The sequence below is a fragment of the Ricinus communis genome, chromosome 5 (genome assembly GCF_019578655.1).
Source record: "Ricinus communis isolate WT05 ecotype wild-type chromosome 5, ASM1957865v1, whole genome shotgun sequence".
NCBI classification, from domain to species: Eukaryota; Viridiplantae; Streptophyta; class Magnoliopsida; order Malpighiales; family Euphorbiaceae; genus Ricinus; species Ricinus communis.
The window spans coordinates 27666891-27694884 of NC_063260.1; the positions used below are offsets into that span (position 1 = coordinate 27666891).

The 27994-nt window shown below is 34.4% G+C and overlaps 2 protein-coding genes across 6 annotated transcripts; both read left to right on the forward strand.

The window, feature by feature from the left end:
- Positions 1-303: 303 nt before the first annotated feature.
- Positions 304-5064, forward strand: LOC8283019. Of its 3 annotated transcripts, none has more exons than XM_015719561.3 (4): positions 304-629; positions 1391-1485; positions 1576-1660; positions 4839-5064. In XM_015719561.3, exons 1-4 carry the CDS (start codon positions 405-407, stop codon positions 4926-4928), a joined length of 495 nt encoding a protein of 164 aa, XP_015575047.1. In that variant the 5' UTR covers positions 304-404; the 3' UTR covers positions 4929-5064. The 3 variants fall into 3 exon arrangements, with proteins under 3 accessions (XP_015575047.1, XP_025013219.1, XP_015575046.1); XM_025157451.2 differs by lacking the exon at positions 4839-5064 and adding an exon at positions 3926-4409 and having other exon boundaries at positions 1382-1485; XM_015719560.3 differs by having other exon boundaries at positions 305-629; positions 1382-1485.
- A 1122-nt stretch (positions 5065-6186) lies between these two features.
- LOC8283016 (DNA (cytosine-5)-methyltransferase CMT2) lies at positions 6187-27262 on the forward strand. Of its 3 annotated transcripts, none has more exons than XM_015719613.3 (23): positions 6187-6668; positions 6935-6966; positions 7054-7708; positions 9331-9365; positions 9486-9591; positions 16124-16228; positions 16307-16426; positions 16580-16670; positions 18785-18990; positions 19100-19165; positions 19272-19520; positions 20225-20283; positions 20358-20424; positions 21349-21678; positions 22062-22130; positions 22215-22301; positions 22383-22470; positions 23794-23912; positions 23994-24098; positions 25104-25147; positions 25231-25300; positions 25406-25488; positions 26850-27262. In XM_015719613.3, the coding sequence occupies exons 1-23, from the start codon at positions 6360-6362 to the stop codon at positions 27022-27024; spliced, it is 3270 nt and encodes a 1089-aa protein (XP_015575099.1). In that variant the 5' UTR covers positions 6187-6359; the 3' UTR covers positions 27025-27262. The 3 variants fall into 3 exon arrangements, with proteins under 3 accessions (XP_015575099.1, XP_025013235.1, XP_015575098.1); XM_025157467.2 differs by having other exon boundaries at positions 25401-25488; positions 26850-27094; XM_015719612.3 differs by having other exon boundaries at positions 6188-6668; positions 25385-25488.
- The last annotated feature ends 732 nt before the right edge of the window (positions 27263-27994 follow it).

Below are 27994 nucleotides of genomic sequence, written 5' to 3' on the forward strand. Positions count from 1 at the left end.
AATTTCGGGGTTTGTACAATTTAATACTCTAAAAATTAATATCATTAATTTTATGAAATGATTTAATATAACATAATTTTTATAATAGAATTATTTCATATAGAACGGCACTAAAAAAACTAAGATCATGACAAAAAGCTTTTTAACAAAATTTAAAAATATAGCATATGTTAATTAAAGTGCAATAAAAATGAAACTATAGAACCTGAAATGTCAAGGAAATAACTAAAGACCCTTATTTGCAAAAGTGTTTGACCACCGAGTATCTTATTGCACTTTTTCCTTAATCTTAATATTTCTTCCCGATGGTCCGGTAGTCCCAAAATCGAAGAAACCAAAAACCTATTAGCAGAAAGCCATAACCTTTTTCTTTTGGAAAAACAGTTAAAAAGAAAATTAGAAGAATGCAGACACTATGCACAAAGTTGCGATCTTTCGCGGGACAATCAATCAGAACTCTGCCCGCAATCTCATTATCTGGTCGCCAACTTCACTCTTCTTCACAGCTCTATCAACCTCTCATTTTCGCTTCTGCTTCTCGTAAATGGAGCCTTACTAACGCATCTTCGTTTCAATTCCCTTCGGTTGCCTTTCAAACACCATTGCGTTCTTCTGCAGTCTTTCCCTCTGTACGTTTATGAGTTTCTTTTATTTTATTCTTTTTATGCTAGTTTGTATTTTGTTTTATTATTGTCTGTATACTGTATGAGGAAACCTCACAAAGAAATGTACTTAAATAAGGGCCCTCTTTTAATATTCTAAAGTTTTGAGGATGCTAATTGATTTCTTGGCTGTTGAGGAAATACGCAAAGTGAGAACCAAAAAGCTAGAATTTGGAAGTTAAAAACCGGGCCTCTTTTATTTTCGGTATAGTGTATGAGGAAATATCACATGTAAAACCACTTAAAATGGCTTTCTTTTAAGCTGTTCTTGATACAGGACTCTTGCACAAGTTAAATGGAAATTTTCATGTGCTCTTTTAATGTTTATATTCTACTTGATGAGGAAATGCTGCTGAGAAAGAATCATTTATAACTTCTATTTTTTGCTGCTTCTTTTCTTCTTTATTCTGCTGATTCAGGGAAACTAAGAGACAACAAACTTATTCGGATTTTGATGTAGCCATGATGGTTTAACTAAATGATAAACACTTTGGAAACTCTTAGAAGTTGTTTAATGCCATTTATTCTGTTGTTCATGAAAGACATGTCCTGAAAAATTTTGAGTCATAATATTCCAGTGGGGAGATTTCTTTCATCTTATATCTTATGATTTTTTATTGGTACTGATTTAAGTGCGTTCATTTTTCATTAGGCATTGTCAACCTATTTCCCTAACGCAATGTTTCTTTGTGTTTATTTTTTTCTTTTTCTGAATTTAGTTGGTGCAGGTACGTCATGTTTCCTCAAGAGAGAGGCGAAAGAGGAGGAAGCCAATGACACCAGTGATCTCCAAAGTCAAGAAAATTAAAATAAAGTCCTATTCGTAGGTTTATTCAGTATAGTTATCTTCTTTTGTTTATCTCTAGCACTTCTATATCTGGTCAGGCATTTAACTTTCTGTTGTATTAATCAGATCCTACAAGTCCAGATTTCGGACAATGAATGATGGGTCTATCCGTCGCTGGAAGGAGGGCAAGAGACATAATGCACACTTGAAGGTATGTCTTTTCATATTTTAAAGGCATGGGTTTTGTCTACTTTTCTGTTTGTGTAAAATTCAGTTGATCGTTTGCTACACGCATCCCACAAAGAATAAATTGACAAAATTCATTTACATGCTCAGTATGCTTTTATAGTTTTAATGTAATTCAAATATTGACCTGTTTACTTGTATAATATTTTCTATGTAGATTCCAATAGAAACGGATGTTATCTTCATTGCTACCTACCTATATCATCCCAACTTTGATGCAACCATTGCCAACATCACCCACCGAGAGCACCTTACCATGATTTCCACTGCCATACTTAAAACTCATTGTAGCGTCCACCAGTAGCACCTTAGTGTGACCACCACCATCATATCTGATAATTCCCTAAATAATTATGCCTTGAACTGTAATTTTTTTTGCATTTTACTACTAGTCTCTTACTTTATCAAAGCCAGAAAAAAACACAGTTTTAAGGCGAGTTTTCTACTTTGAAAAACCACAACCTTAAAATCATTGGGAAAAAGAACATAGTAAAAGAAGTCCCTACATGTTTATTGGGGATAAGAATTCTAGTGTGGATGCTAAGGAATGATCTTTGTCACCCTTTTGTTGGTGCATAGATTCTTTGGAAAGCATCTCAATTTCTTCCATTTTAAAGTTTCAATCAATAACAATGTGCTTCTTCAGTTATTTATGATATTGGAAAACTGCGCATTATGCTTTTTGGGTGGGCAAGTTTTGGAAATTCATGGTTTTAGTGGAGGTAGAGTTCATAGAATCATTGCTGGTAATATTAGTTGAACTTGATCACAAGAATTGTTCTAGAAGGAACGCAACTTTTGAAATCTGGACAGCAGAAAAATTAGAGTGCTGTATTTGGACAATCTGATTGTAGGGATTGATCTGGTATTATTAAGGCATTAGGTTTTAATGATTAAGAAAGGCAGATTACTATGTGATAGCATTTGACATTAGAGCAGAATAGTGGACATGTATATGCAATGAATACTATTTGCATTATATAGCAGGCAGCCTTTGAAGAAAGAAGAGAGAAAGAGAAGAGTGGGAATCGCACTAGGCAGAGATGCCATGCCTTTATTTCCTGAATAGGAGTATTTAATATTGAAAGTTACACAAAGAAAATCTTAGATTGTTGCAAGAATTAAATCAGATTACTTTTAAATGTTTATTTCTTCAGTGATCCAATTTGGGATCCACCTCAAAGTATATCTAATATTTATGTCGATTATGGTTTTGATTTAAGGTAGCTCTAGAATGTAGATTGTCCACTACTAATTTTGATCAAAATTGAATGATTTGTTAAGCATGAATGAAATAGCTGCAGATGGAACAGGATGCAATGAAAGATTATGTTGGTTATGGTAAAAGCTCAGTGGGGTGAATAAATTAGGGGAGGTGGCTGAATGCCTTCTCCTTCTTTGATGCAAATGTAGAGAACTCAAATTTTGTTATAGATGAAAAGCCTTATATAGTCAAACCTATGAGTTTTAGTCAAATTCCCACTCTAAAAACCAGCATCTAAGCTGGGCCCAACTGGTTGGCAGGTGATTCTTAGTCTGGAGACACAATGTAGAAAGAAACATTCTGTGCAAGTTTAGGTGAAATTACTATATTGGGGCTAGATTATTGCATTTTAGTATGTGATCATTAATTGATTGTGACAAAAAAACTGAAACTCATAAAACATGTTGTTCATTCTTCTTATTACGCCAATTTATATGTATATAATTCTTCTGTATCATTCAATTTTACAAAGTATAGACCACTACTTTAAGTTAGTAAAAATACAATTTTATTTATTTATTTATTTATTTTTTTCCTTTTCCTGGGATGTAGAGGGATTGATAGCTAGAGAGAAATTTTTTAAGGCTTTTTGCCTCTTGCCTTTTTCCTTGAGGAGAAACTACATTATTACCTTGAACTTTAAGGGATTCTTGACAAATTTGAGAATCTTGTAGGGATGTATAATCATAGCTTTCTCTGAAATTTTCAAAATAATTTTGCTTAGTTTGTGCATGTAATTTATCTTAGTGAACTGATTCTCGGCTAGCTATAATAAAGCTACAATTTTAGTCACAAAAAATGCATGAATTGGCCGAGATTGCACACAACTTTTGACCATTTTATATTGCTTTGTCACTTCTGCATGCATCTTTCCCTAAACGAACAGCAACTTCCACCTTGACTCAGTGTTATTCAAATTGGCGAAAGCAACCCCTTTTAATGCACATCCTAATGCATGATTCACAGGTCCAGCATCATGTAAATGGTTTTATCCTCTACATTGAAACCACACTCAAGATGACTTTCTGGCATGTCTATGGAGGGTTGCTTTCCTGATTTCCATACATGCAATTGCAGCTTCTTGCCGCGCAATATTTTGTACAAGTTGCTACAAATGTTCAATCATACAATCCATGTTAACCAATTGTGCTTGCCAGGCTTGCCTTATCCATGACCTATGCCATGTTTGAATATACCTAGGAATCAGAAAAAACAAACATCCCAAGTTGAAAGCTTAGGAACCAACTTTAGAGCAACATATAATTCTACTTCTTTTGCGTACCAATTGAGGCAGTAGTAGTGGTAAAAGCAGCAGAAAATACTGCAGAGATTTTGCTTATTAAATAAATAAATAAAGATGCGTATTGAAGCCTTGAACCTTAAGTATGATATCACTAATAAGATGACTCCTACAGAAATTAAAAATCTAAAAAAAAAAAAAAAATACCATTCACACTAGGATCTCATCTTATGATAAAATCTTAGGTCTTGGCTACAGTTTATTTGATAAAATAAGCCATAAAAAAATCTGAAATAAAACAAATAATTAAATCAGTATACTAATGAGGAAACAGCATGCCTCTTCATGATTCTCATATATAATCTAAAAGCTCATAGTTATAGATTATAATTTTTATGAACTATAATATTTTGTGGGGAATGCCTTTCTACTTGATTGACATGTTTTGGTATGTATTAAATAAGCCACAAAAGGACTAGTGAAACTAAACAAACATTTAAATCAGTGTGCGAAGGATGAAACAGCATGCTCCTGTATTGTTCTCATATCGGACTCAATTCTAGGTCATGTTTTAATTTTAAAATATCTTGTGCAGAAGGCCATTCTGCTTGATTGATTTATTTTTGGTGTTAAATGCAGTCAAAGAAAGCAAAACGTAGACTCAGACAACCTGGTACTGTCCCTGTAGCGTATGCCAAGGTTATGAAGAAGCTTAATTTTTGTGGTTAACCCATTACGCCAGTTCTCTCAAGGTGAGAAAAATGTTTAAGGAGTTCAGAGTGGCAAGCACTAAAACTCATTCTGAGCCTGTGGCCGTGCCTGTTGTTTGAACAAGTAACAGTTAATAATAGCTCTTTTCATTTCATTCCTGACTTCATTCGATCTGATCTACAGATGGCTCTTTTATTTAAGTTATCGTGTTAGGTTGTTTTGCTACGTCTTTTTAGTTTATAGATCGATTGTAATACAAGTCCTAATACATCATATAAACCTGTTTAGTATCACCCTATCTATTTGAAGAATTTGAGAATAGCAGATCGAGCAAATTAATCTTAGAAGTTATGGAGTTCTCCTATTCTAAAGGCATATTCCCTGCACATAGTGGTGCAGCGCAGGCCTCCCATGGCGCTCCCCCCCGCATTGAATGCTGTGAAAACAGCAAGGCAACCACTCAAATGAAGTGCAATGGAATATGAGAAATCTCATACAAAACTATGCCTGTTTTTTTTTTTTTTTGAGTTTCAGGAATGGAAAGAAATGTCATTCAGCCAAGCAGAGGGAGCTTAATGTTGGCTCATTTACTATCGCACCACGTCTGAGACAAGCATGACTCTTAATATTCGCAGCTCATGAGCCTAAACAAGCTCCATTTATCTGCAATAAGTTACAGAAACAAATAATAAAATCTATATGTTCTATTACTAACTAAGACCAATAAACTGAAAACAGACAAAAAAGAAACACATAACTTTAGTTCTCAATACTCAAATTCCACCCATTATTGGAATCTAAATTTCTTGTTTTTTCTTTGTACACAACTTATGTGCATCGTAATACATAACAATATTGTGAATTTATTTAAGAAAATAAATAAAGTTTAATTTAAGACAGTTTCTCAATATGATTGTATGTATACCCTTCATCACATGCCACCTGCTTAATTTATTTAAGAAAATAAATGAAGTTTAATTTAAGACAGGTTTGGTTCAATTTTTGTTTTTTAAAGATAATATATACATATTGAAATTGTATTATATTATTGATGGTGGACTGCGCATGGAAATGAATCTTAGAAGCAAATTCGGTGGCCCTATTCGAATTGCCAATTGAGGAGATCATGGTTGGAGAGGAAAATAAAATTTTCCCGCTTTAGAAATCAAATCTAAACTTCAAAATACGGCGTGTACAGCCATAAAATTTCGACATCTTCTGTTTCTAATATTTAGGAATATTATATATTTCTTTAATTATAAGAAATAGGATTAATATTAAAATTAAAAGTAAACTTCATCGACTGCTATCTCTGTATCTGTTCAGAGCAGCCAATAGACTCTCTCTCTCTCTCTCTCAGTGCCACTGACTATTTTTCTTTTTTTCTCTGGAAATTTCTCTCATGCAAACCGGAAGAGAAGATAGAAAACAAAATCAGATTCTCTGTCGATGAAGAGGTCAAAATCAAGAGCTCTAGCTTTAGTTGAAATTGAAGACGAAGAAGCACAACAACCATTGCCTTTACAAACTTGTAAACCCGATTTTCCTTTGAGAAGATCTCCAAGGTTCACTCAATTCCACAATGTAGCTTGGCTAAACCTTAAACCCAATCAATTTCAGCTCAAACTCGCAATTGACCACTGTCCTAGACGTTCTCCCTGGTTATCTTCTTCTCTTTCACCTGATTTTCCTCTAAACGTTTCGGAGGGTAGGAGGAGGAGCCGGAGTAGCCCTTCTCAAAACGTTTCGTTTCTTCAGGTTCGTTCCTCGAAGCGTTTCGTTTCTTCAATTTCCCACCTTTCTTTATTCTTTTTTTATTTTTATTTTTATTTTTATTTTTTATCGGCAGTCCGTTTTATCTTTTACCTTGCGCACAAGCTGAAATTGGGTTAATAATGCCTCAATTGGTTGTTTTGTAAATCTTGTTAAATATTGATTTTAAATTTTGTTGGTTACATAAATCGATTTTGTTTAGCATTTTAGCATTTTACGAGTTCTAAGCATAAATTCTTGCTTCACTGCAGAGTCAGGGTCCAAGTCAACGTTTCACAATCAAGTAAGTAGTTACCTTGAAATGGTACATTCAATTTCCCCCCTTTTCTTTTATATAATTGTTACTTAAATCACTGTATTATTATTGTAGAGAAAATAATGGATTGCGTAGAGAAGAAAATGGATTGCGAAGATCTCCTAGACTGTCCTCAGCTGTAGGAGGAAGTGAAAGTGACTGCTCAGTGAATAATTCATCAAGGAATCATTATTCAGAACAAAGGGCATCTATAGTATTGGAAGCCAAACCATTACTTTCATGGCATGGTGATGGTGATAATAATACTATACTTTTGCTGGAACCATCTGGTGAGATGGATTTAAGCTCTCGAGAGAATAAATCTTTAAGAAAATGCCACCCAGGATTATCACATGGAGAAATTCAATCAAGAAGATGTTCCTTGCTTATCAAAGATTCCTGTGGATATTCTGATTCTTTGGACGAACAACCCTGTAAAAGGGTTAAGACCTTCTCTGAGAATGCTGATATGGAAATGAATAATGAGTTCTCCATGAGTCTGTTTTCCACAACAGACAATTCTGCTGTTGGGGTTGAAAATGGCAAAACAGAATGTAGTTTGATTGAGTTCCCTAAAATATCTGAGAAGCATTCTACTAAGGAGAAGATGATAAAGTCGTACAAACAACACTCTCTAGATAAGAAACACAAGGGCACTTGTTGCCTAATTGGAGATCCTGTCCCCAGTGATGAGGCACAAGAAAGGTGGCGATGGCGTTATGAAAGAAAGGTGACAAACCTTTCTGCTCAGATTTTGTTTGCTCAGACTCTTTAAACATAAAACTCTATCTCATTGTCTGTCAGTACTAGGTTGCTCCTGGGGTCCCTGTCTAGTAATTATAAAAAGCGTTTTCTCAAGTGTCTATTTAACAGGTGAAATGAGATATAGAAACTGGCCCACAATTACAAATCACAGGTCCTTGTCAGTTCAGAAAAAGCTTGGGATAGAACTGGAACAGAATCACTATTCGATATAAAATAGCTACTTCATGGCATGTTAAAGTTTTAAAAATCCTGCAAAACAAACATGTTGCCTAATGCCTGATTAAGCTATAGTAGAAAAATGATACGATACCTAGTTTTGTTTCTTGTATTCTTTTCTTTTATTCTTTTTAATTTTGGGAGTTAAAATTCAGAAATTGATTGATGAAGAATCAGTAGAACTTAAAATAGTATTTATTTGCAACAATATTTTTTCTCTGTTTATTTCTCTTCTTTATATATATTTTTATATTTCAAGAATTAGATAATGGGACATCCATCTTGAATGTTGCCTTAGATTGTTGCGTACTTGTGTTATTTTTTAATGTAAGCTAGATTTCGGAATTGACAACTAAGAAGTCACTGAAGTTTTTTTTTTTTTTTTCGTTTTTCTCTTCTTCCCTTCTCCCCGATATCTTCTATTCTCCATTCTTTTCTCTTCTATCATTTGTTTCTATATTATGGCTTCTTTATTTTACCTCTTAGGTTTATTAGGTTCCACTACTAAGGAGAAAATTGTTGATAGAGCATTTTGTTCTCTCGAGTTTTTAATTCTCTGTTGTGGTAAAAGCTTCTATTTGCTTGTCTGAGTTGGTGTTCTTGTGTTTGATAGAAAGGTCTCAATAATTGAACTAGCTGGATATCTATCTAATTTATCTACATTTGTATACATATGGATGCAGGCACAAATTCACATCAGACCTATGTTGTTTTTTTTCTTTTAAATTCTTATTATGTCTGCTTCCTTCTCTAGTATATCTTATAAGGACTTGAAATTCAAGAATGCTACAGTTTTAGGGTGGTTACAAGAGTTATAGCGATTCGTTTTGCTCTGTTGGGTGCTATATCCAATCTTTGGTCTTGGGCAGTAAAAACATTTCCTTTAAATGAGAATTTTAATAAATTCTTTAGAATGCTTATCCCTAATAACACGTCCAACAGAGCTCCCCATAAAATGCATTTCATTGAGCTGATCCGGTCGCTCGAAGCTTTATAGTCTAGAATGATCTAGAATGAAAATTCCACGGGTATATCCTAGTTAATCGAGTATAATGGCTTCCTTCACTTCTTTGCGTTTATCAGAAGAGAGTAAATGAGAGTGGAGGACCATTTAAAAGATGAATGTTTAAAGAACTTCCATATGCCTCTATCTCCATCAGAAGCATCAATTGTTGCATTCTTTCCAAGTAATATGAGAATTGTCTCTGAACCTATATCTTAGTTGACATGTGCTTGTGTTCACTTATGATTTGCGTGAGCACTCTAGTTTGTTTGGCTATTTCTGTTCCTTTACTAATTTTGTGTAAATATGTTTCCTTTTGGTTACTGTGTTTCTTTAATACTGATGACAAATATCTTGGGAGTTTGCAGATTCAAAGATCCAATTCCCACAGGCGCATTTTAGAGTAAGCAATTATTTATGACCTTGTCTCTCTTGCTGGTTTATTATCTCTTCTTTCTAGAGTGCATCTTACTATGGCATTGTTCTTTGCTCATCAATCTTGTCAATGCTTTTTTTTACTCAGTGATGATGATGATGAAGATAAGATTGTTTGGAATGTGGAATGCCATTACACACAGGCTGAAATTAATGGGTCCATTTTTAATCTCAGAGATTGTGCATATATTGCGGTAAATGCACTTGTTAAGAATCTTTTAAAGCATAGCACTTTTCCCCCTCTTCTGTATTCTTTGTGGTGCAACCTAGTAACTTCACATATTCTTTTGGTTATTATTTTATTTTCACTTCTTTTCTTTCTTTTATGATGTTAATTGATGTAATGGTATTTAGCAAATAGATTATCTGCTTTAGACCATTAAAAAGTCTACAGTTTGCATCAGAGTTCTGAAAGCTCCCCACACCAATACCACCTTTTTTTTCCTTTTACATAATTGCTTTCCTATTCAAGTTGCAAAAATTCATGGAATGGTTTGATACCTTAATTTAAGTGGTAGAAGATAGGAGAGCTCATAAATAATCCTCACAGCAGAATCTGCAAGGAATTATTTCCTCATCCTCATAGAAGAATAGTAGAAACTTATGTCATTTAATGTTTGGAATAGGATGATGGTTTCTTGGATTGTACTGCTAGTAGGATATTGAAGATAAATTATAAATGATCTTATTGATACTACGATATTGTTAAAAAAGTGATATTTGTTTGGTACTTGTTTCTATGTATTAGTGGAATTTTTTTTCCTTTTCAAAACTTCTTTTTTGTTTTCAGTTGATTCGAGAATCAAGTGGTGGACAAAGTATTAGGATTCTCCTTGCCAAATTATTCTTGTGTTTTCTGTTAAAGTTGAAATCTAACCCCTTACCAGCTGAGTCCAATCTTTTGATGCGACTTTCAGACTTGTTTTATGGAACTTCTGGAGTTGAGTTATTTCCCCAATCTGTTGGAGTTTGCATCTAGCAACCGCCAAGGTCTTGAAGTGCTGCAATTCTTTCTCTTGCACTTCTGAGTTGAAATAATAAGTGACTGAAAAATACTCTTATGTTTATTCCATATATCTCAAGGTATTTATACAAGATATCTAGACCTATTTAATGTAGTCAACTATATAGGAATAATTACAGGAAAGGTAAGTCAACTATATAGGAATAATTACAGGAAATAAATAGAGGAATATTACAGCTATAATTCCTAAATAAGTATACAACTATATATGCTAAGTCTCCCCCTCAAGTTGGTGCATAGATATCAGACATGCTCAACTTGGATAATGATGCATAAAATGAGCCACTAGTAACAGCGTGAGTCATCATGTCGACCAGCTGATCTGCACTCTTAATGTAAGGAATCTCTATCATACCAGAATCCATGTCATCCTGGATATAATTCCTGTCAACTTCAATGTGCTTAGTTCGATCATGTTGAACCGGATTGTTAGCTATCTCAATAGCTGCAGTCTTATCACAATAAAGTACCATAGGTTTCTTTGGACCAAACCCGAGTTCTTTTAAGAGAATTTTTAACCAAGCAAGCTCATGCTTGCATGATGAAGAGTCTTGATTCAAACCGCACTAGACAATGACACCACATTCTATTTCTTACTCTTCCAAGTCACCAGATTACCTCCAACGAATGACACATAGCATGAAATAGACTTTCTATCTAATTTAGAGCCAGCAAAGTCAGAGTCTGTGTAACCCATAATATCCAAGTGCCCATGTTTGGAGAACATAATATCTTTACTTAGAGAGGACTTCAGATAAGCCAAAATATGATTCACTGCATTCATGTGTCGATCACTTGGATTGTGCATAAACTGACTGACAACACTAACTGCATATGATAAATCAGGCCTAGTGTGAGTTAGATAAATCAACTTTCCCACTAATCTCTGATATCTCTCCTTGTTAGTCGGAACCTGATCAGGATAGATAGATAGACCATGATTCACCTCAATGGGAGTATTTACAAGTTCATAGGCAGAATTACCAGTTTCAGCTAAGAGATCTAAAATATACTTCCATTGGGAGAGAAAAAGTCATTGCTTGGACCGAGATACTTCAACACCTAAGAAGTATTTTAGAACCCCCAAGTCCTTCATCTCAAACTCCTTGGCCAAGTAGCTTCGAAGTTTCTCTATCTCATTAGCATTACTGCCTGTAACAATCATGTCATCAACGTAAACAATAAGCAAGGTAATATCATCATGCTCCCTCTTATAAAACAGAGTATGATCTGCCAAAGCTTGCTTAAAACCATACTCCTTCATTAAGTAGCTCAACTTGCCAAACCATGCCCTTGGCGATTGTTTCAACCCATATAATGCCTTTTTCAGCTTGCACACCTTACCTCCTTCTAGTGTAAATCCTGGAGGAGGATCCATATACACCTCCTCTATCAAATCACCATGGAGAAAAGTATTTTTTACATCAAATTAGCGTAATGGCCAGTCTAGATTGACTGCACGAGATAGAATGACTCGAACGGTGTTCATCTTAGCCACAGGAGCAAAAGTCTCTTGATAGTCAATCCCATAGGTTTGAGTGTAACCTTTGGCCACCAGTCTAGCCTTGTACCTTTCAACTGTCCCATCTGACCTGTATTTCACTGTAAACACCCACTTGCATCCTACTGTCTTCTTTTCCTGTGGCAACTCAACCATCTCCCAAGTAGAATTTTTTTGGAGAGCCTTCATTTCCTCTTCCATAGCAACGTTCCACTTAGAATCTCCAAAGGCTTCTTGAAAATGACTAAGAATAGACACAGAAGACAACTGAAGAGCAAAGGCTAGATGAACCTTAGACAGACGATGATCAGAGATAAAATCAAAAATAGGATAAGTGACATTAAAAGATGACTTGGAAAAACCCAACCTATCAGGTTATCTACGTTCACGAGGGGGATATCTCCTACCATGATCGTGATCCATAACTTATGGATTCAAAATAACATTTTCTAATGTTACAGGACTAGAATCTTTCTCTAAAGTTGAAGTTGTAGGAGAGGGAACACATACCTCAGGGTTAATAGTAGAAGAGTCATCCGATGGCATGGTAATATCATCAAAAGGGGCACTAGAGTCCGGAGACGGCATAACAGTAGCATTCTGTTTTCTTCTTGTATAACCGTTTTGGTATAACCTAGCTGGTCTTTCATCCTTTTTCTCCTTAAATTCAGATTCAAACTCAACAGAACAAGTATTATCTAAAGATTCCTTATTCTCCATAATAGCTGAATTCTCCCCCTTACTCGACATCCACAACTTCTTCTCTTCTAACCATAACCGTTCCTCTTCCTTACTACTAATCTCCCCTTGAAGAGGAATCATAGATACATCCCCCAAAAAATAAGATACTTGTTCACAAAACTGAACATCCATGGAAACATAATATTTACCTGTAGGAGGATGAAAACATTTATAGCCTTTTTGAGAATTAGAGTAATTAAGAAAAACGCATTTAAGAGCACGTGGATCAAGCTTATCCCTATATATAGAGTGTACATGAACATAACATACACAACCAAAAACCTTAGGACAAATATTTAGAGCAGAAGGAATAGAGTGAAATTGTGATAACATCCTTAAAGGGGTTTGAAAATTAATGATACGAGCAGGTATTCAATTAATAAGAAAGACAACAGTCATGATAACCTCAGCCCAAAATCGTTTAGTAACATGCATAGTAAAGCTTAAAGCTCGAGCAACCTCAAGGATATGACGATTCTTATGCTCTGCTACACCATTTTGTTGTGGTGTGCAGGCACAAGTTGTTTGGTGTAGGATGCCATGTTCTAGGAAGAAATTGGTAAGAGACTGATTTACAAACTGATGACCATTATCAGAATGAAAAACTTGGACCTGAGTATGAAACTGTGTGACAATTGTTTTGTAAGATTAAGGAATCACCTGTATAACATCACTTTTAGATTTCATCAAATATACCCAGCTCACTCTAGTGCAGTCATCAATAAAAGACACAAAGTATTTATGGCCTGAGGCAGATGGAGTAGAAAAAGGACCCCACACATAAGTATAAACACATGAAAGAGGAATGAAACTCTTATTGAAACTAGTTTTGAAAGGAACACGATGGTTTTTAGCATAAATGCATTGTTCACATCTTAGACTAGAGATAGCAACATTGTGAAACAATTTAGGAAATAAACGCTCTAAATAAGAAAAAGATGGATGTCCCAAACGACAATGCTATAAAAGAATCTTCTCTCTATCAAACGACTCTCTCTCTACTTGAAAACCATGGCTAGGTTCAGATTTAAATTCCGTAACCCCCTCTAAGTAATAAAGACCTCCTCTTTCCTTACCAATGCCAATCGTCATCTTTGTACATTTGTCATGAAAGACACAATGATTAGAATCGAATATTGCAGAACAATTGAGACTTTTGGTAATCTTACTAATGGAAAGAAGACTATTAGAAAGATCAGGGGCAAGTAAGACAGATGACATTGAGAATGTAGGAGAAATTGAGACATTCCCAACTCCTGTAATTGGCATAGAAGTCCCATTAGCAACCTGTACAGACTTAACAGGTGAAGACATTAGAGAGGAAAGAATAGAAGAATTACTAGTCATATGGTCAGTAGCCCCTGAATCAATAACTCAAGTGTTAGAAGCAGTAGAAATATATGTCAGACTAGAATTACCTTGTTGAGGAGACACTTGAGAGACATGAGAAGTAGAAGGTGGAGAAGTGCCAGTAACAACAATCTGAGCATATTTCTTATTTTTCTTCTTAGCTTGTTTAAGTTTATACCACTCCGGATAGCCATGCTTCTTCCAACAAACATCTACTGTATGCCTGGTACTATTGCAATGGGTGCAGAAGCGAGAATTGGAAGCAATAGAATTCACAGGAATAGAAGGAGTCACCTGAGAGGTGCTCTTTTGGATCATTAGAGTTGAAGCCTCAGAATGATTTTTTGTTCCTATGGTGACTTGTCTCTGCACTTCACGACGAACTAAAGAGTAGGCTTCTTCCAAGCTTGGTAAAGGGGAGGTAGCCAAAACACGACTACTAACTTGATCCAAATTGTGATCAAGACCTGCAAGAAACATATAGATGCGATCCTCTGCAATATGCTTCCTTTGCTTCTTAATATCAGCAGCACATGTCATGTCATTGGGCCTATGATAATCAAGCTCCATGAAAATTGAATTTAACTCATTGAAATATTCTGGGAGAGGTCGACCACCCTGACATAATTGAAATGACCTCTTCATCAGCTTATATACTTGGGAAGAGTCAGAAATATCAAGATAGCTCCTCTTAGCCGCATCCCAAACTTCTTTAGATGTCCCACATTGAACAAAGTGCGACATCAGATTATCAGTCATGGAACTCATAAGCCAAGACTTGACAAGGGCATCTTTAGCTTCCCATTCATCATAGCCCGGATCATCTTCTGTAGGTGCAGCCTTTCTTCCAGTAATATAACCCTTCTTCTTCCTGCCAGCAATATGCATCTCTAAAATCTTTGACCAAACACGATAATTAGAACCATCCAATTTAATATGGATTGGAGAAGAGGTCTCATGAATGGTCACCGTTGAGAGTTTCTTACTATCAAGAATCTCTTTGTTGTTAGTTTTAGTAGACATTGCAGCTAGATGACGGCTAGGGTTTGAACAAAAGAAGGCAGCGGAAATTTTTTTCTTTTGCTCTGATACCAAAATAATAATTGACTGAAAAAAAACTCTTATGTTTATTCCGTATATCTCAAGGTATTTATACAAGATATCTAGACTTATTTAAGGTAGTCAACTATATAGGAATAATTACAGGAAAGGTAAGTCAACTATATAGGAATAATTACAGGAAAGGTAAGTCAACTATGTAGGAATAATTTTAAGAAATAAATAGAGGAATATTACAGCTATAATTCCTAAATAAGTATACAGCTATATATGCTAAGTGATGGCACTATATCTTGCTAAAGAAGAAGGTGCTCTCAATTTTTGTTAAAAATTCGTTCATAAAATGTTTACTCTATTTTGGCCCTGTCAGGTCTAACCCCCTTATACATCTTTATATACGTGTCTTGATGATTTCATAAACTCTTTGCTTATGTGCTGCTAATTTGCTTGTATGCTTTATCCTGAGTTAGCTGCTGATCTGGAATGTTCTGTTCTTGTTTATCTACTAAGTTATGAAGGAAAATGCTATGGTAATTATTATTCTTCACTTACGGGGCGTATGAACAAGAAAAGAGTAATAACTATAGTAGAAAGGAAAAGTGAATGCTAGAATTCCATGTGATGCAGTCTCAGTGCAACTGATCCGCCAAGATGTCGTTTAAATTATTGGCATCTCTTTAATTAATTATATTCTAACCATTAAATAGAGTTTTGCGGACCTTTAAGACTGTAATGGTGGTTATGCCCTTGGGCTGTATATAAATATTTGTTTTATTCCTCCCTTTGTTTTCAATTTTTGTTTCCTTGATCAAGTGTTTTCCTTGAAAAATGAACAAATTGTAAGATTTATTCATCTAAATGCTTCTGTAAAATAATCCAGTTAATGCTTTCTTATTACTTGAAGCCTTTGATGGTCCTTACCCCCAAACCACCCCGACCCCCCAAGCCTCCCAACCCCCAAGTCCATGAGAAAGGCAAAACATGATGGGAATGCTTAAGGAATTATTAATCTAGCTATGGAAATGATTTGCATTATGACCAATTGCTACAGGGTGAAGGAGGTCAAAAGCATGTTGGCAGGATTGTAGAATTTTTCAAAACAACAGATGGAGAAGACTACTTTAGGGTCCAATGGTTTTACAGAGCTGAAGATACGGTAAACAACTAATTTTGTGGTCTATTTGCTAGGTCAATTTATCATTTTTACCTTGGTATTTGGTGCTTCTGTCCTCAGGTTATAAAAGAAGAGGCTGGTTTTCATGACAAAAAGCGTTTATTTTATTCTACAATAATGAATGATAACCCAATAGATTGCATTATTTCAAAAGTCAGAATTGTACAGTTACCATCTATGGTATGGTTTAGCCTTTTTTCTCTCTCTTTTTCGTGGTTACTTCATATTTTTGAACATTCTTGAATGCTTTCAAGACACCTCTTCCCATGGGTAGTCTTTTTTATTTATTTTTAATTATTTGATGCTGCATCATTAAGAAGTTACTGGTTTCAGATAGGTTCAAAATCTTCCATTCGATCAACTGACTTCTATTTTGACATGGAGTACAATGTGGATTATTCCTCATTTCGGACATTGCTGATTGGTAAGCATTTTTGTTTGGTCATGGTACAAGTTTTTCAATGTAGTGACGAAAGGAGGGGGAAGGCTCAGAACCAAATGGTTTTAATATCTAATGGATAGTCCAAATATTTTAAAGTGAATGCTTTTGACTTAATGTAGCTAATTGAACCTGACCAAGTCTATCACAATTACTAAGATGTTCTTGGGAAGAAAGTGCCTTTACCCTTTTCCTTGAAGTAAAAAATTATTATGTGTTGTACCTATCAATTGCACTTAACTAGGATTTTAATAAAGTGAAACATTATGAGATGAGATGTATAGATGATGGTTCTTCAAATCGAGGGAATAAGAACTATTTTAAATACAAGTAGTGCTTTAGGAAAGAAATGAATTTGAAATAGGCTTCTCAGTAATAGCAAGCAAACCTAATTTGTTTGCATGTTTCATGTCATGATGAAAGGTTAGTCTAAATAGAGAATCTTATTCATGGAAGGATGAGTGGGAGAGAGAGTAACTGGAATGCATGCTCATTTCAAGTCTTGGATGAGACATATAGTAAGTGCACTATCCTACTTAGTTTAAGCGATGAATGCATGGAGACTAAATAGAGTTCCAAGTGAGTTATGGGGTGAGAATATCAAGGATGGAGAATATGTCAAGTATTTATATGTCATGGCAAATTAATATATGGAATTCTATAGAAAGAAAGTGTAGCTATAGATGAACGTGGCATTAGAAAAAAAAAACCAAAGCCGAAAGGAAATTTATAAAACAGAAGAGGGGATTATTTAGTAAAATTAGTGTCTTGAATCTAATTTTTGATGTGCACCTACTTTATGAAATTTAATGGTATTTGATGTCCTTAATATTCAACACACTAGAGGGAGCATTATTATTATTTTTTTAATTTATTGTTATTGTTATTGTTTTGTTTTGTTGGTACCTTGTGTATAGTTTTGAAAAACTTTTATCATGATGTCATATTCTTTTCTCTGTAATAAAATTTCTTCTTAAATGAATAATGGGCGACCTTGATTTACCATCATGGTTCTTCCAACTTATTCTAGCATTGCTACACTTCCCAAAATGGTTGGAGTAGTCTGCATGGGTCCTTTTCATTTTTTGTTTATTTTGCCAAATCTTCTGTTGAAACATAAGCAATCAATGTTTTAAATAATAGTTGATATGTCCGTATCAAAATTTTGCATGAGCGATATGGGATGAAGGTGATTAAGGGGTCACTTGGTTTTGGGATCTGAAAAATGCTTTTCCAACTTCAATTTTTATTTTATTTTATTTTTTGAGTTTCGAAATTTGCTTTTGAAAAAGCAAGTAAACTGATGCTTTTCTCAAAAGCAAGTTTGAGAAAAACAGTTTATAAAAAATTAAAAAAAGTCAATAAATTAAATCAAAAAAATTCTAATTATGTTTTTCAACACCTAATAGCAATCCCAAATACACCCGTAGTGTAGTTATAAGGAAGTAGCAGGTGTTTAGGCAACAAAAATTATAGAGCGACACATCTGTATTGAGTAGCTTAGAAGTTGCAATCCTTTGGTTGTTATTTTTTCTTTGATATGACGTAAATATGGAATGTATATGCAGTGTCCTTACATTCAACATCTTTCTTTTGCAGAAAACAATTATTATATTACATATACATTATTTTCCTTACAGCTACTGTATTGTGTGTGCATTATTTCCTTTACATCCCAACATTAACACTTCCTTCTTCTTTCTTAGAAAAAAAATTATGGTGATGATGATGATGATGATGATGATGATGATGATGTTAATGTTGATGGTGACAGTGGCGGTGGTTGTGGACAATAGTAATAGTTGTATTGCATGTGTGATTGGTGGATACCATAATCCTACTATATGGTTATGCTTTATTCCTCAATGATTGTTCTCTGATTTTGTTTGTCCAATTGTTGTTATGTTTTATTATTATTACTATATGGTTATTGTTATCATACGTTGATTTTATGACTTCATGACATTCTACTGCTTTTGTATTTTGGAATGCTCCTGTAGTGTCATGGCTTTACATACAGTTGAACAGAAGATAATTATAGGTCTGAGGAAAGCTTGCAATTTTGCTTGGTTCTCATGTATCATTTTCCATCTGTTCAGGTGATCATTTTAAGAGAGATAACTCATCATCCCCCAATGTGGTTGAAGCTGTTTCCACAACAGGCGGTAATACATCATTGGAAAATATGCGCAGCTCTGAAAGTAACAAAGCAGAGCTAGCCCTATTAGATCTTTTTTCTGGTTGTGGTGGAATGTCGACAGGGTTATGCCTTGGTGCTAAAGTTTCTTGTGTTGATCTTGTGACGGTAATACTCATTAAACAAAAATAAAAATTCATTTCTTGGTGTTTTATCCTTAAGCTATTGCCAATTTTTTCTTTAGTTTATGCTTCTTATTTTCTGTGTTTTGGTTTAGAGATGGGCACTTGATAGTAATAAATCTGCATGTGAAAGCCTGAAGTTAAATCATCCAGAAACAAATGTGAGTGTACCCAAATTAAATTCTAATTGCACCCCTTTTTTTTTTTTGTTTAGCAACTTCTACAATTACTTGGAATTATGTATGATGCAATTATCTTCTGTAATAGGTTAGAAATGAAGCTGCTGAAGATTTTCTTGAACTATTGAAAGTATGGGAAAAGCTATGCAAAAGGTATGCGGTCAAGGACATAAAAAGCATGCAGCAGTCAAGATCAATAGCATCAAGAGTAGCTGAAGAAAATGACAACTCTCTCAGTGACAATGATATCACCCCGGGCGAATATGAAGTCTCTAAACTTGTTGACCTATGCTATGGTGATCCTGATAATATTGGAAAGCGTGGACTGAAATTTAAGGTACCTCATGAGAAAATGTCATTTTCTATCAGTTCGACTGTACTTGTGTTTATTATTTGAGAAATATGTTGTTCTATTGCTGCATGTAGGGATAGCTTTAAACTGATCAATATGATGATCCAAGTGGTTGTAATTTGCTCTGAAGCCAAGGCCTTGTTCAGCGCATTTAAGATTTAACAAATCATCTTTGATGTATTCTTTAGGACATGTAGCTAAAAATTGCAAAGCACAAGTATCCTATGTTAATGGACAATAATTAGCTGTTGATATTGCATTATCAGGTAAAGTAATGCGATATGAAGGTGTTATTAACATAAATGTATAAGATACATTGGTCTTAGTCTTTCATATATCACAAGTAAAGTGTCCTTTCTCATTACACAAATTCTCACTTAATATCATGCATCATATGATAATCAAAGGGATTTTGATTCTTGAAATGTCAGCGGGTGAAATTTTTTTCCTCAATTGGTTATGACAACCTTTAGCTCAATGGTTGTCACTCAGTATGGGCATTTGTCTTTTGTCAATTGCCACCATCTAAGAATGCCTATGTTGGTCAATAACTTGTTCAAACTTTTACTTATTCAAATCCAATTTAACTTGTTAATCTTAACCTATTTAAAATAATACTTATACATTTGTTAATAGATGTTAGTTTGGGGAAGATGATCTTTTTTCCCTACTCATTGTTATTTTCTTAGGTGCACTGGAAGGGTTATAGTACAAGTGAAGATACTTGGGAACCGGTTGAAGGCTTAAGGTATGCTCCCTGCAATTATAATAGAATTTCTGTTTAAGGTATGCTCTTGCTTATTTCTATCCCAACTATTTTAGAAATTGCCAAGAATGTATACGGGATTTTGTAAGAAAAGGCTTCAAGTCCAAGATTCTGCCACTTCCTGTAAGTTTTCTTATACTGATGATACAAGCAGGTTGCTTGCTTTTTATTGATTTTTCTTTTTGAATGTTCTCCTAATTATTTAAGTTCTAATCATTAAAAATCAAACATTTGAGTGAACTTGTACTTCTATCTAATCATTTTAATTTTGGTAATTTTAGCCAAATTAAAACATAAATTACAATTTTATCCACTTGGTCAAAGTTAAGAAATATTATATTTTATTACTAAGGCAAAGGTTTTCCTGTTCTCTCTCTCCCCATTCCCTGGCTCTCCTCCCCCCTTCCATTTTTTTCCTTTACTCTCTTTTGAGAAAATCATAAAGACCACCACTAAAATCTCCTCATTAGCGCTCAAGGAAACCTGTATCTTTGATAACTACCTCTGGGATAATGATGCTGTGAGAGGAGTGAGAATATTGTACTTGAAAAGTTGAAGAACTTTCCTGGTATCCCACTCTGTCCACCTGCAACAAACACATCTATTCTTGCTTCTATATTAAATTTCCTGCATAAGGTGATTAAGCTTGATAGGTGTCGCATAGGATTTAATTATTTTGCTGCAGGAAACCAAAAAATTAGGGGTTTTTAGATAATATGAAAGGACATTTAAATTGGCTCTTAGAATCGATAGTATAGGCTCAATTGAAGGTTTACTAGACAGAAGGGTAGTGGAATGGTGGAGGGGGAGAAAAAGCGAAGGGTGTTAGGAAGGGGTGGAGAAAAAAAGTTAGGTAGTCATTGATTGTTTTTGCCCTAGTCATCAGTTAATCCTTTTTTTTAAAAGTTTAATTTTGACTATTGGTTAAATTGCAACTACTTGAAATTTATCTAAGTCTTCAAAGTTAAAAAATATTGGACAAAATTGTAAGGTTGTGAAAATGTTCGGAGCTTTTAAGTCATTAGGTTATTCATTTATCCATTCCAGGGTGATGTCGATGTTATATGTGGCGGACCTCCATGCCAAGGGATTAGTGGCTATAATCGGTTCAGAAATGTCAATGCTCCACTTTCCGATGAAAGAAACCGTCAGATTGTTGTCTTTATGGACATAGTGCAGTTCTTGAAACCTAAATTTGTGCTGATGGAAAATGTTGTTGACATTCTTAAATTTGATAAAGCTTCTTTTGCAAGATATGCTTTGAGTCGTTTGGTACATATGAAATACCAAGCAAGGCTTGGAACCATCGCAGCTGGCTGTTATGGTCTTCCACAATTTCGGTTGCGTGTCTTCTTGTGGGGAGCTCATCCCAGTGAGGCAAGTTTCTATTTTTTTTGGCTTTGAATAACATATTGAAACTTTTAGGAGTCATCTCCTGTGTCATTGCTTACAGAAAAATATTCTTTTTCTTTTAAAGGAACTTTGGCCATCATGTGGTGCAGAAAAGCTGTATATTGAATATACAAACTGTTCTGTATTTATTCGAAGTTGTGGTTTATACATAATGCCGTCTTGTAAATGGTTACCCTCGGTTTCCTTGTAATAATATTCCCTCTGGCTTATCAAAGAAAAAAAATAAAAGATAGAACAATAATATTCTGTAATTATTGACATGTGTTTAACTGCTCGCAATGATAACAAAATATTTATATGGACCACCCCTTTATTCTTTCCTGTGATTTATTTTTTTCCTCGTGCAGAAACTGCCCCAGTTTCCACTTCCTACTCATGATGTTATTGTCAGATATTGGCCTCCAAATGAGTTTGAGGTATCGATACTCTTTCAGCAAGTTTGCAAGATGATGATAGCATGCATTCTCTACCTATGTGATTATTTGATATTTGTGTTGCAGCGGAATACTGTTGCCTATGATGAAGGCCAACCCCGTGAACTTGAAAAGGCCGCGGTTCTTCAGGATGCCATTTCTGATCTTCCACCTGTAATCTCATCATACTCTGTGCTCTGTTTGATTGCCTGAACTTTTTAATGCATTTACCAGTTATCCAACTCAATGTTGTAGGTTACAACCCATGAGACCCGTGAAGAAATGGCATATGAAAAGCCTCCAGAAACTGAGTTTCAAAGGTTTATTAGGTCAACAGAACATGGTAACGTAATTTATTCTTTGAAGAAAAATTTTGTGATATTAATATTCTTTAATTGCCTCCCTCAAAGGAAAAAAGAAAAAGAAAGAAAAAGGAAATCTCAATTGATAAACAATTAATTCATCATAATGCTATAGTTCGCATATTCTACTGCAGCTTTTTAGATTTTGGTAATGAAATATGATTCTCTAGTTATCATGATGAGCTGCTTGTTAGAGTCTCAGCATATATGGTATGCCACACTAATGCTTAAAGCATGCAATTGTCTATGAATATAAAATAGGGTATTCAAAGTTTCAAACCCCTATTGTATAGATTTCTCAATGTTGGTCTAAATGATATGACTTCTTTCTTGTTACTTGATATCATTGTCCAATGGCCTTCTTTTTCCAAGAGATAGAAGATTTCATTCGAGAAGAAACTATTACAAGCCAATCAATTTTTCCAGCCACACTGGCTGGATATAGGAAATAGAGTTGAAAAACTCACATAATAGGGCTTCCTTGGCCAATCCATGGGCCACCCAATTGCTATTTCTACTAATGAAAAAGGAAATAAAACTAAAGAAGTTTGCTAAGCTAAGAATATCTTCAATAACATTTCATATGCTTGAAATCTAGACTGAATCTAGCCACCTAAATGCTACACATACATATGGAGTAGCTTGAATTCCAAATCAGCATTTTAAGATTCTTAGTCTGTTTTAAGAAAATAGTTGTTACAAACTGGAGCCCTTTTCATGCATTTTGTACATTGGCAAGTGAGACTAGGTTTAGTAGATAATTTTATATGTATTAGATTGCTTGCTCCATGGTCTCCAGTTTATAATTGTGCTGTCCATATTTTTCTAGTTCTGTTTTTTTAATTGTTTTAAATTAAGCTTTCAAGTCATTTAAAAATGCCCATTACTCTTACTTTACCGCTTCTTATTGTAGTTTATGTAGTATACTTGATTAGACTAGAATTTGTGAGGGGCTTTACTTTTAATTTATCTGTTCATTTTTTCTTTCCCTGTGCGAAACATTAAGTCTATGCCAGACCTTAGGGCTTACCTATTAAACTTTGATAGAAAAATAGCTTTTATAGCAGCCTTTTGATTTTAGCTTCAGTGATATCCATATTTCTACATGTTATTTGCTAAATATTATGTATTGCTGATAAGGAGCCATGTAATTTTGGCTTTCTGTATTTCTCCGTATACATCTTGGTGGACTAGGATCATTTTATATTTAAGAAAAATCTAAATGTTGATAGATAAGAAGAGATCCTCGATCCAAGTGCTTACCTTTTTTTCCTTTTCTGCTCTATCTTTGTGTGTCTGTCTAGAGATGACTGGTTCTTCACAGAGAGGCACTACACAAATGAACAATCTGCTATCTGACCATCGCCCTTATGCATTGACTGAAGAAGATTGTGCCCGAGTTTGCCTAATTCCTAAAAGAAAGGTTGGACAGACAAAAACTATCTAGATTGATGTTCTAAGCTCTTGCACTGGCTTTTCTTTTCTAATCTAGAACACTTTCTAGGGAGCAAACTTCAGGGACCTCCCCGGTATACTTGTAGGAAATGATAATGTTGTCCGGCGGGATCCAACAAAGGAGCAAGTGCTATTACCATCTGGAAAGCCACTGGTGAGTGCATTATTTCTTTTTTTTACCCCTACAAGGATTGGAATCTTAATTTGTTTTTCACTGAACATACATGCTTGGATTGGGACTATGATATCTTCGTCTGAGATTATTGATCTATAGTATATAGTATGAGACAATGCCACGGAATCTTATCACATTCAATTTTATGAATGAATGGTTAAGAGGTAAGGTAATAATATAACACATTTGTTAACCCAACAATTTGCCTCTATGTACATGCCAACACTTCCTGACAACCAAAAACGAGAACACGTTGTTGCTCTTTACTGAAAAATCTGACTGAATGAGGAAATGCTTTCCGGAGGTCCTGACCCTAAGACAAAGAATGGATTCTAAATCTCTTACTGCATTCTTTTCGAAATAACTTGTGCCTGAGACTATCTGGTCCTTGTCATCTGATCCGAGCTAAAAAAAAAATGCACTAAAGAATTTGAACTTATTTTGTAATTTGGCCTCACTAAATTGGCAATCCAAGGTTAGTTTTCAAATATCTATTTATTTACAAAGAAATTGACAAACAATAGCTTAGACATATTTCAGGTATCTGCCTTGCTTGCAGTGTTAAAGTTAATGAGATTGGTTGAAATGAGTTGCTTTATTGAAGTGTTAAGTTTCATAATAAGCTGAAAATAGTGAAAGAGAAATTGGCTTGACTGGAAGCATAAATTAACTAAAATTGGACAGACTATATCCGTGTTTGAGATTGCTGTTGAGTATTGAAGAACATATTTAAAATTTGTGATTTAATTTTTAAATTTTTATAAACTATTTTTCCAAACCTGTTTCTGAAAAAAATATCAATTTAGTTTTGTTTTTCAAAAGTCAAAATATAAAATAACATAAAAATTGAGGTTGGAACCTAATGCCGAACGACCCTGAAACAAGCAGTAATTATGGCGATTTTAGGAATTGTTTATGTTTTGACATGCTAAATAAGGCTAAATTAACTAACAGCAATACAAGTTCTGTGTTACTTTTTTGTAGGTACCAGATTTTGCTTTCACATTTGAACAAGGAAAGTCCAAAAGGTTTGTTAATGCGGCCTTCTGAATATATTGCATATTTTTTTCTTTTTTCTTTGACTCTAATCCCTTAGTTTGACTATTTGTAGGCCATATGCGAGATTATGGTGGGATGAGACAGTGCCAACAGTGGTGACTTACCCAAGTATTCACAGCCAGGTGCTTCCTTGCCCTTTTTTTTTTTTTCAATTATTGAGTAATGTCCTTGAATTGTTGTGAGTTCTTAATATGTGAATTATATAGGCAATGTTACATCCAGAGCAGGACAGAGCCCTCACTATACGAGAATGTGCCAGGCTTCAAGGTTTTCCTGATTACTACAGATTCTCTGGGACGGTTAAAGAAAGGTACTCATCTGAAATTTAAGATTTCCTTTTTCTTTCCCATAGAAAGTTTTGTAGTGGCTGCTGAGCCAACATTTATTTTGCTTTCTTCTTGGTATAGGTTGATATATTTGACCAATTAAGGTTCAGCACATGTTCCCAGAATTTCAATGGATTAGAAAAAATTGACATCAGTTAAATTAATGATTGCACACATCCTATGAATGTTTAAATACAATCCAAATACAACTTTTTCTTGGTTAAGAAATTTTAATTTTAAGATTGTTAGAAGTTGTATTTATCCCATTTCACTTGATTACTGGGCTGTTATAGTGTATGTAAGTGGATTGGGCACCTTCTTCCTTTCAGCTAGCTTTTGGGGATGAGTTCTACCTAAGTCCAGTTATCAAAGATAATACTGTTGTATAGCGTATACCATATTCAACTAAGAGTTAGTTCTAAACTAGTTGAAACTAATGTCTTAATTCTAAAATAATTATGTTATATAAGAAAGTAAAGTAAGAAAAAAATTCTACATGATAATAAATACATTGGTATTACTATATCATGATGAATTTGCTAAACATAATATTTAGGGCTACAAAAAGAAAAGAGAGAAAAGACAGCTTAATATTTGCTCCTGTTAGTATTAATGATCTTTGTGATTTGAATTAAAATACAAGATCCTATGTTTTAAGGTGTTCTTGGTAAACATATAGCATGTGTTGGATTTTATGTTAGCAGGGAAAGAAATGTAGATGTATGAAATTAATACTTTATTTTGCATTTAATTAATTGCATTTATGTTTTTCATTAAAATAATTCAATATAATTTGGCGTGTATATGGACTTAGTTTCTAGAGCAACGCATAATTTTACCTTTCGGGCAATTGAATATATAGAGCTGCTGTTGAGAAAGGATTGAGATCCTCTCATGTTTTAGATAACATGATAGGTCATGTTAATATAATCTTAACCATTAAACTCAAATTCAATGGTTGAGATCTTTTTATTCAATAAATAACCATTCACTAGATAAAATTTAAAAAAAAATCTTGGGTAAAATTTCAACCATATGCTTGGAATTTAATTCTAAAGATTCTAAAACATGATAGGTCATGTTTTAAATAACAGCATCTTGAATACACTGATTAGAGGTCATTAAAAGTTGTTTTAAGATGACATGTTGTAACTCAAAAGATAGATGAACAATTTCAAACTGCTTTTGCAACATGGAAAGAGGTGCTTTAACAGACTAAGCATATTTCCATTTCAGTGTAAACAAATTTCTTATGTAACTCTTTTTTTCTCGACTTTGAATGTTCATTATGTAGTTCTTTCTGTTCCTTAATTCTATACCATCCAACTACTTGTACTTTTTGCAGGTATCGGCAGATTGGAAATGCAGTTGCTGTTCCTGTAGGTAGAGCTTTAGGATATGCACTAGGGATGGCATTTCTAAAACTCAGTGGGGATGGACCACTAATGACACTCCCCCCTAAGTTCTCACATTCAACTAATCTCCAATTAGCTAAATCATTGTTTCAGAAGACTGACTAGAATTTTTTCATACAGCCTCATCTAATTATTTGCAGCATGGACATTAAGCATTTTCATGCTGAGCCATCCATGTACATTGTACACTTGTTCTTCTGTGCTAGATGAGCAAAGCCTGCTTTGCGTCCTGTGCAGCGTAACCAAGATGAAGTTTGTATATTTGAGGTTATTAAAACAACTTCTCAGTTACCTGAGATGAGGATATTGAAATTCACATCCTTGCTGGGAATTTTTCGTAAAAGTTTGTGGGCAAAAATAGAACGTCATAGTACAGTGGTCAAATACTTCTAGCATGATGCTAGATAATGCAGGGTTTTGCAGATATATCAGCCCTTCAAGACTTGCATACATTTGAGATGCAAAATAAGGTCGTAAGTAGTTGAAGACAGTATATTTAATAATTATATAATTATAGAATATATATTTAATTTAATATATTAAATTTAAATTAAATATATATTCTATAATTATATAATAATTAAATAACTATATATTTAATAAGTATTCCCCTTAAAGGTGTATGGCTTCTCTACGGTAATAAAAGCTTCAGACTGCTGGCGTGAGCTTAGTTGATCTCTCTCCAGTCTAGTTGCTTTTGGCACTCTTGTTTCTTGTTACTGATAATCTGCAAATGTCTGTTGTGCATGGCGGAGTTAGGAATGTCCTTTCAGAAGAATATGTTCAAATGATGGCAGGAAGCCACAAGATGGCTTATAGGCTGAATGACAAGTTATATGATGTGAACGTAATGCCAACGTTCACGGCAGACTAAGAGCTGACAATGGCATCATAACCGAATCCCAGCATTCATCCAGACTAAGAGATGATGACATAAGGCGTGAAAGGATTTGCTCTAGTTTCCGCGGAGAAGAAGATTCTTAATCTATGAGCTATTCTAGTTTGTGAATTTTAATTACAAACAAAGGTTAACTGTTTGGGTAGCTCTGAGACCTGAACTGCATGTATTTATTAT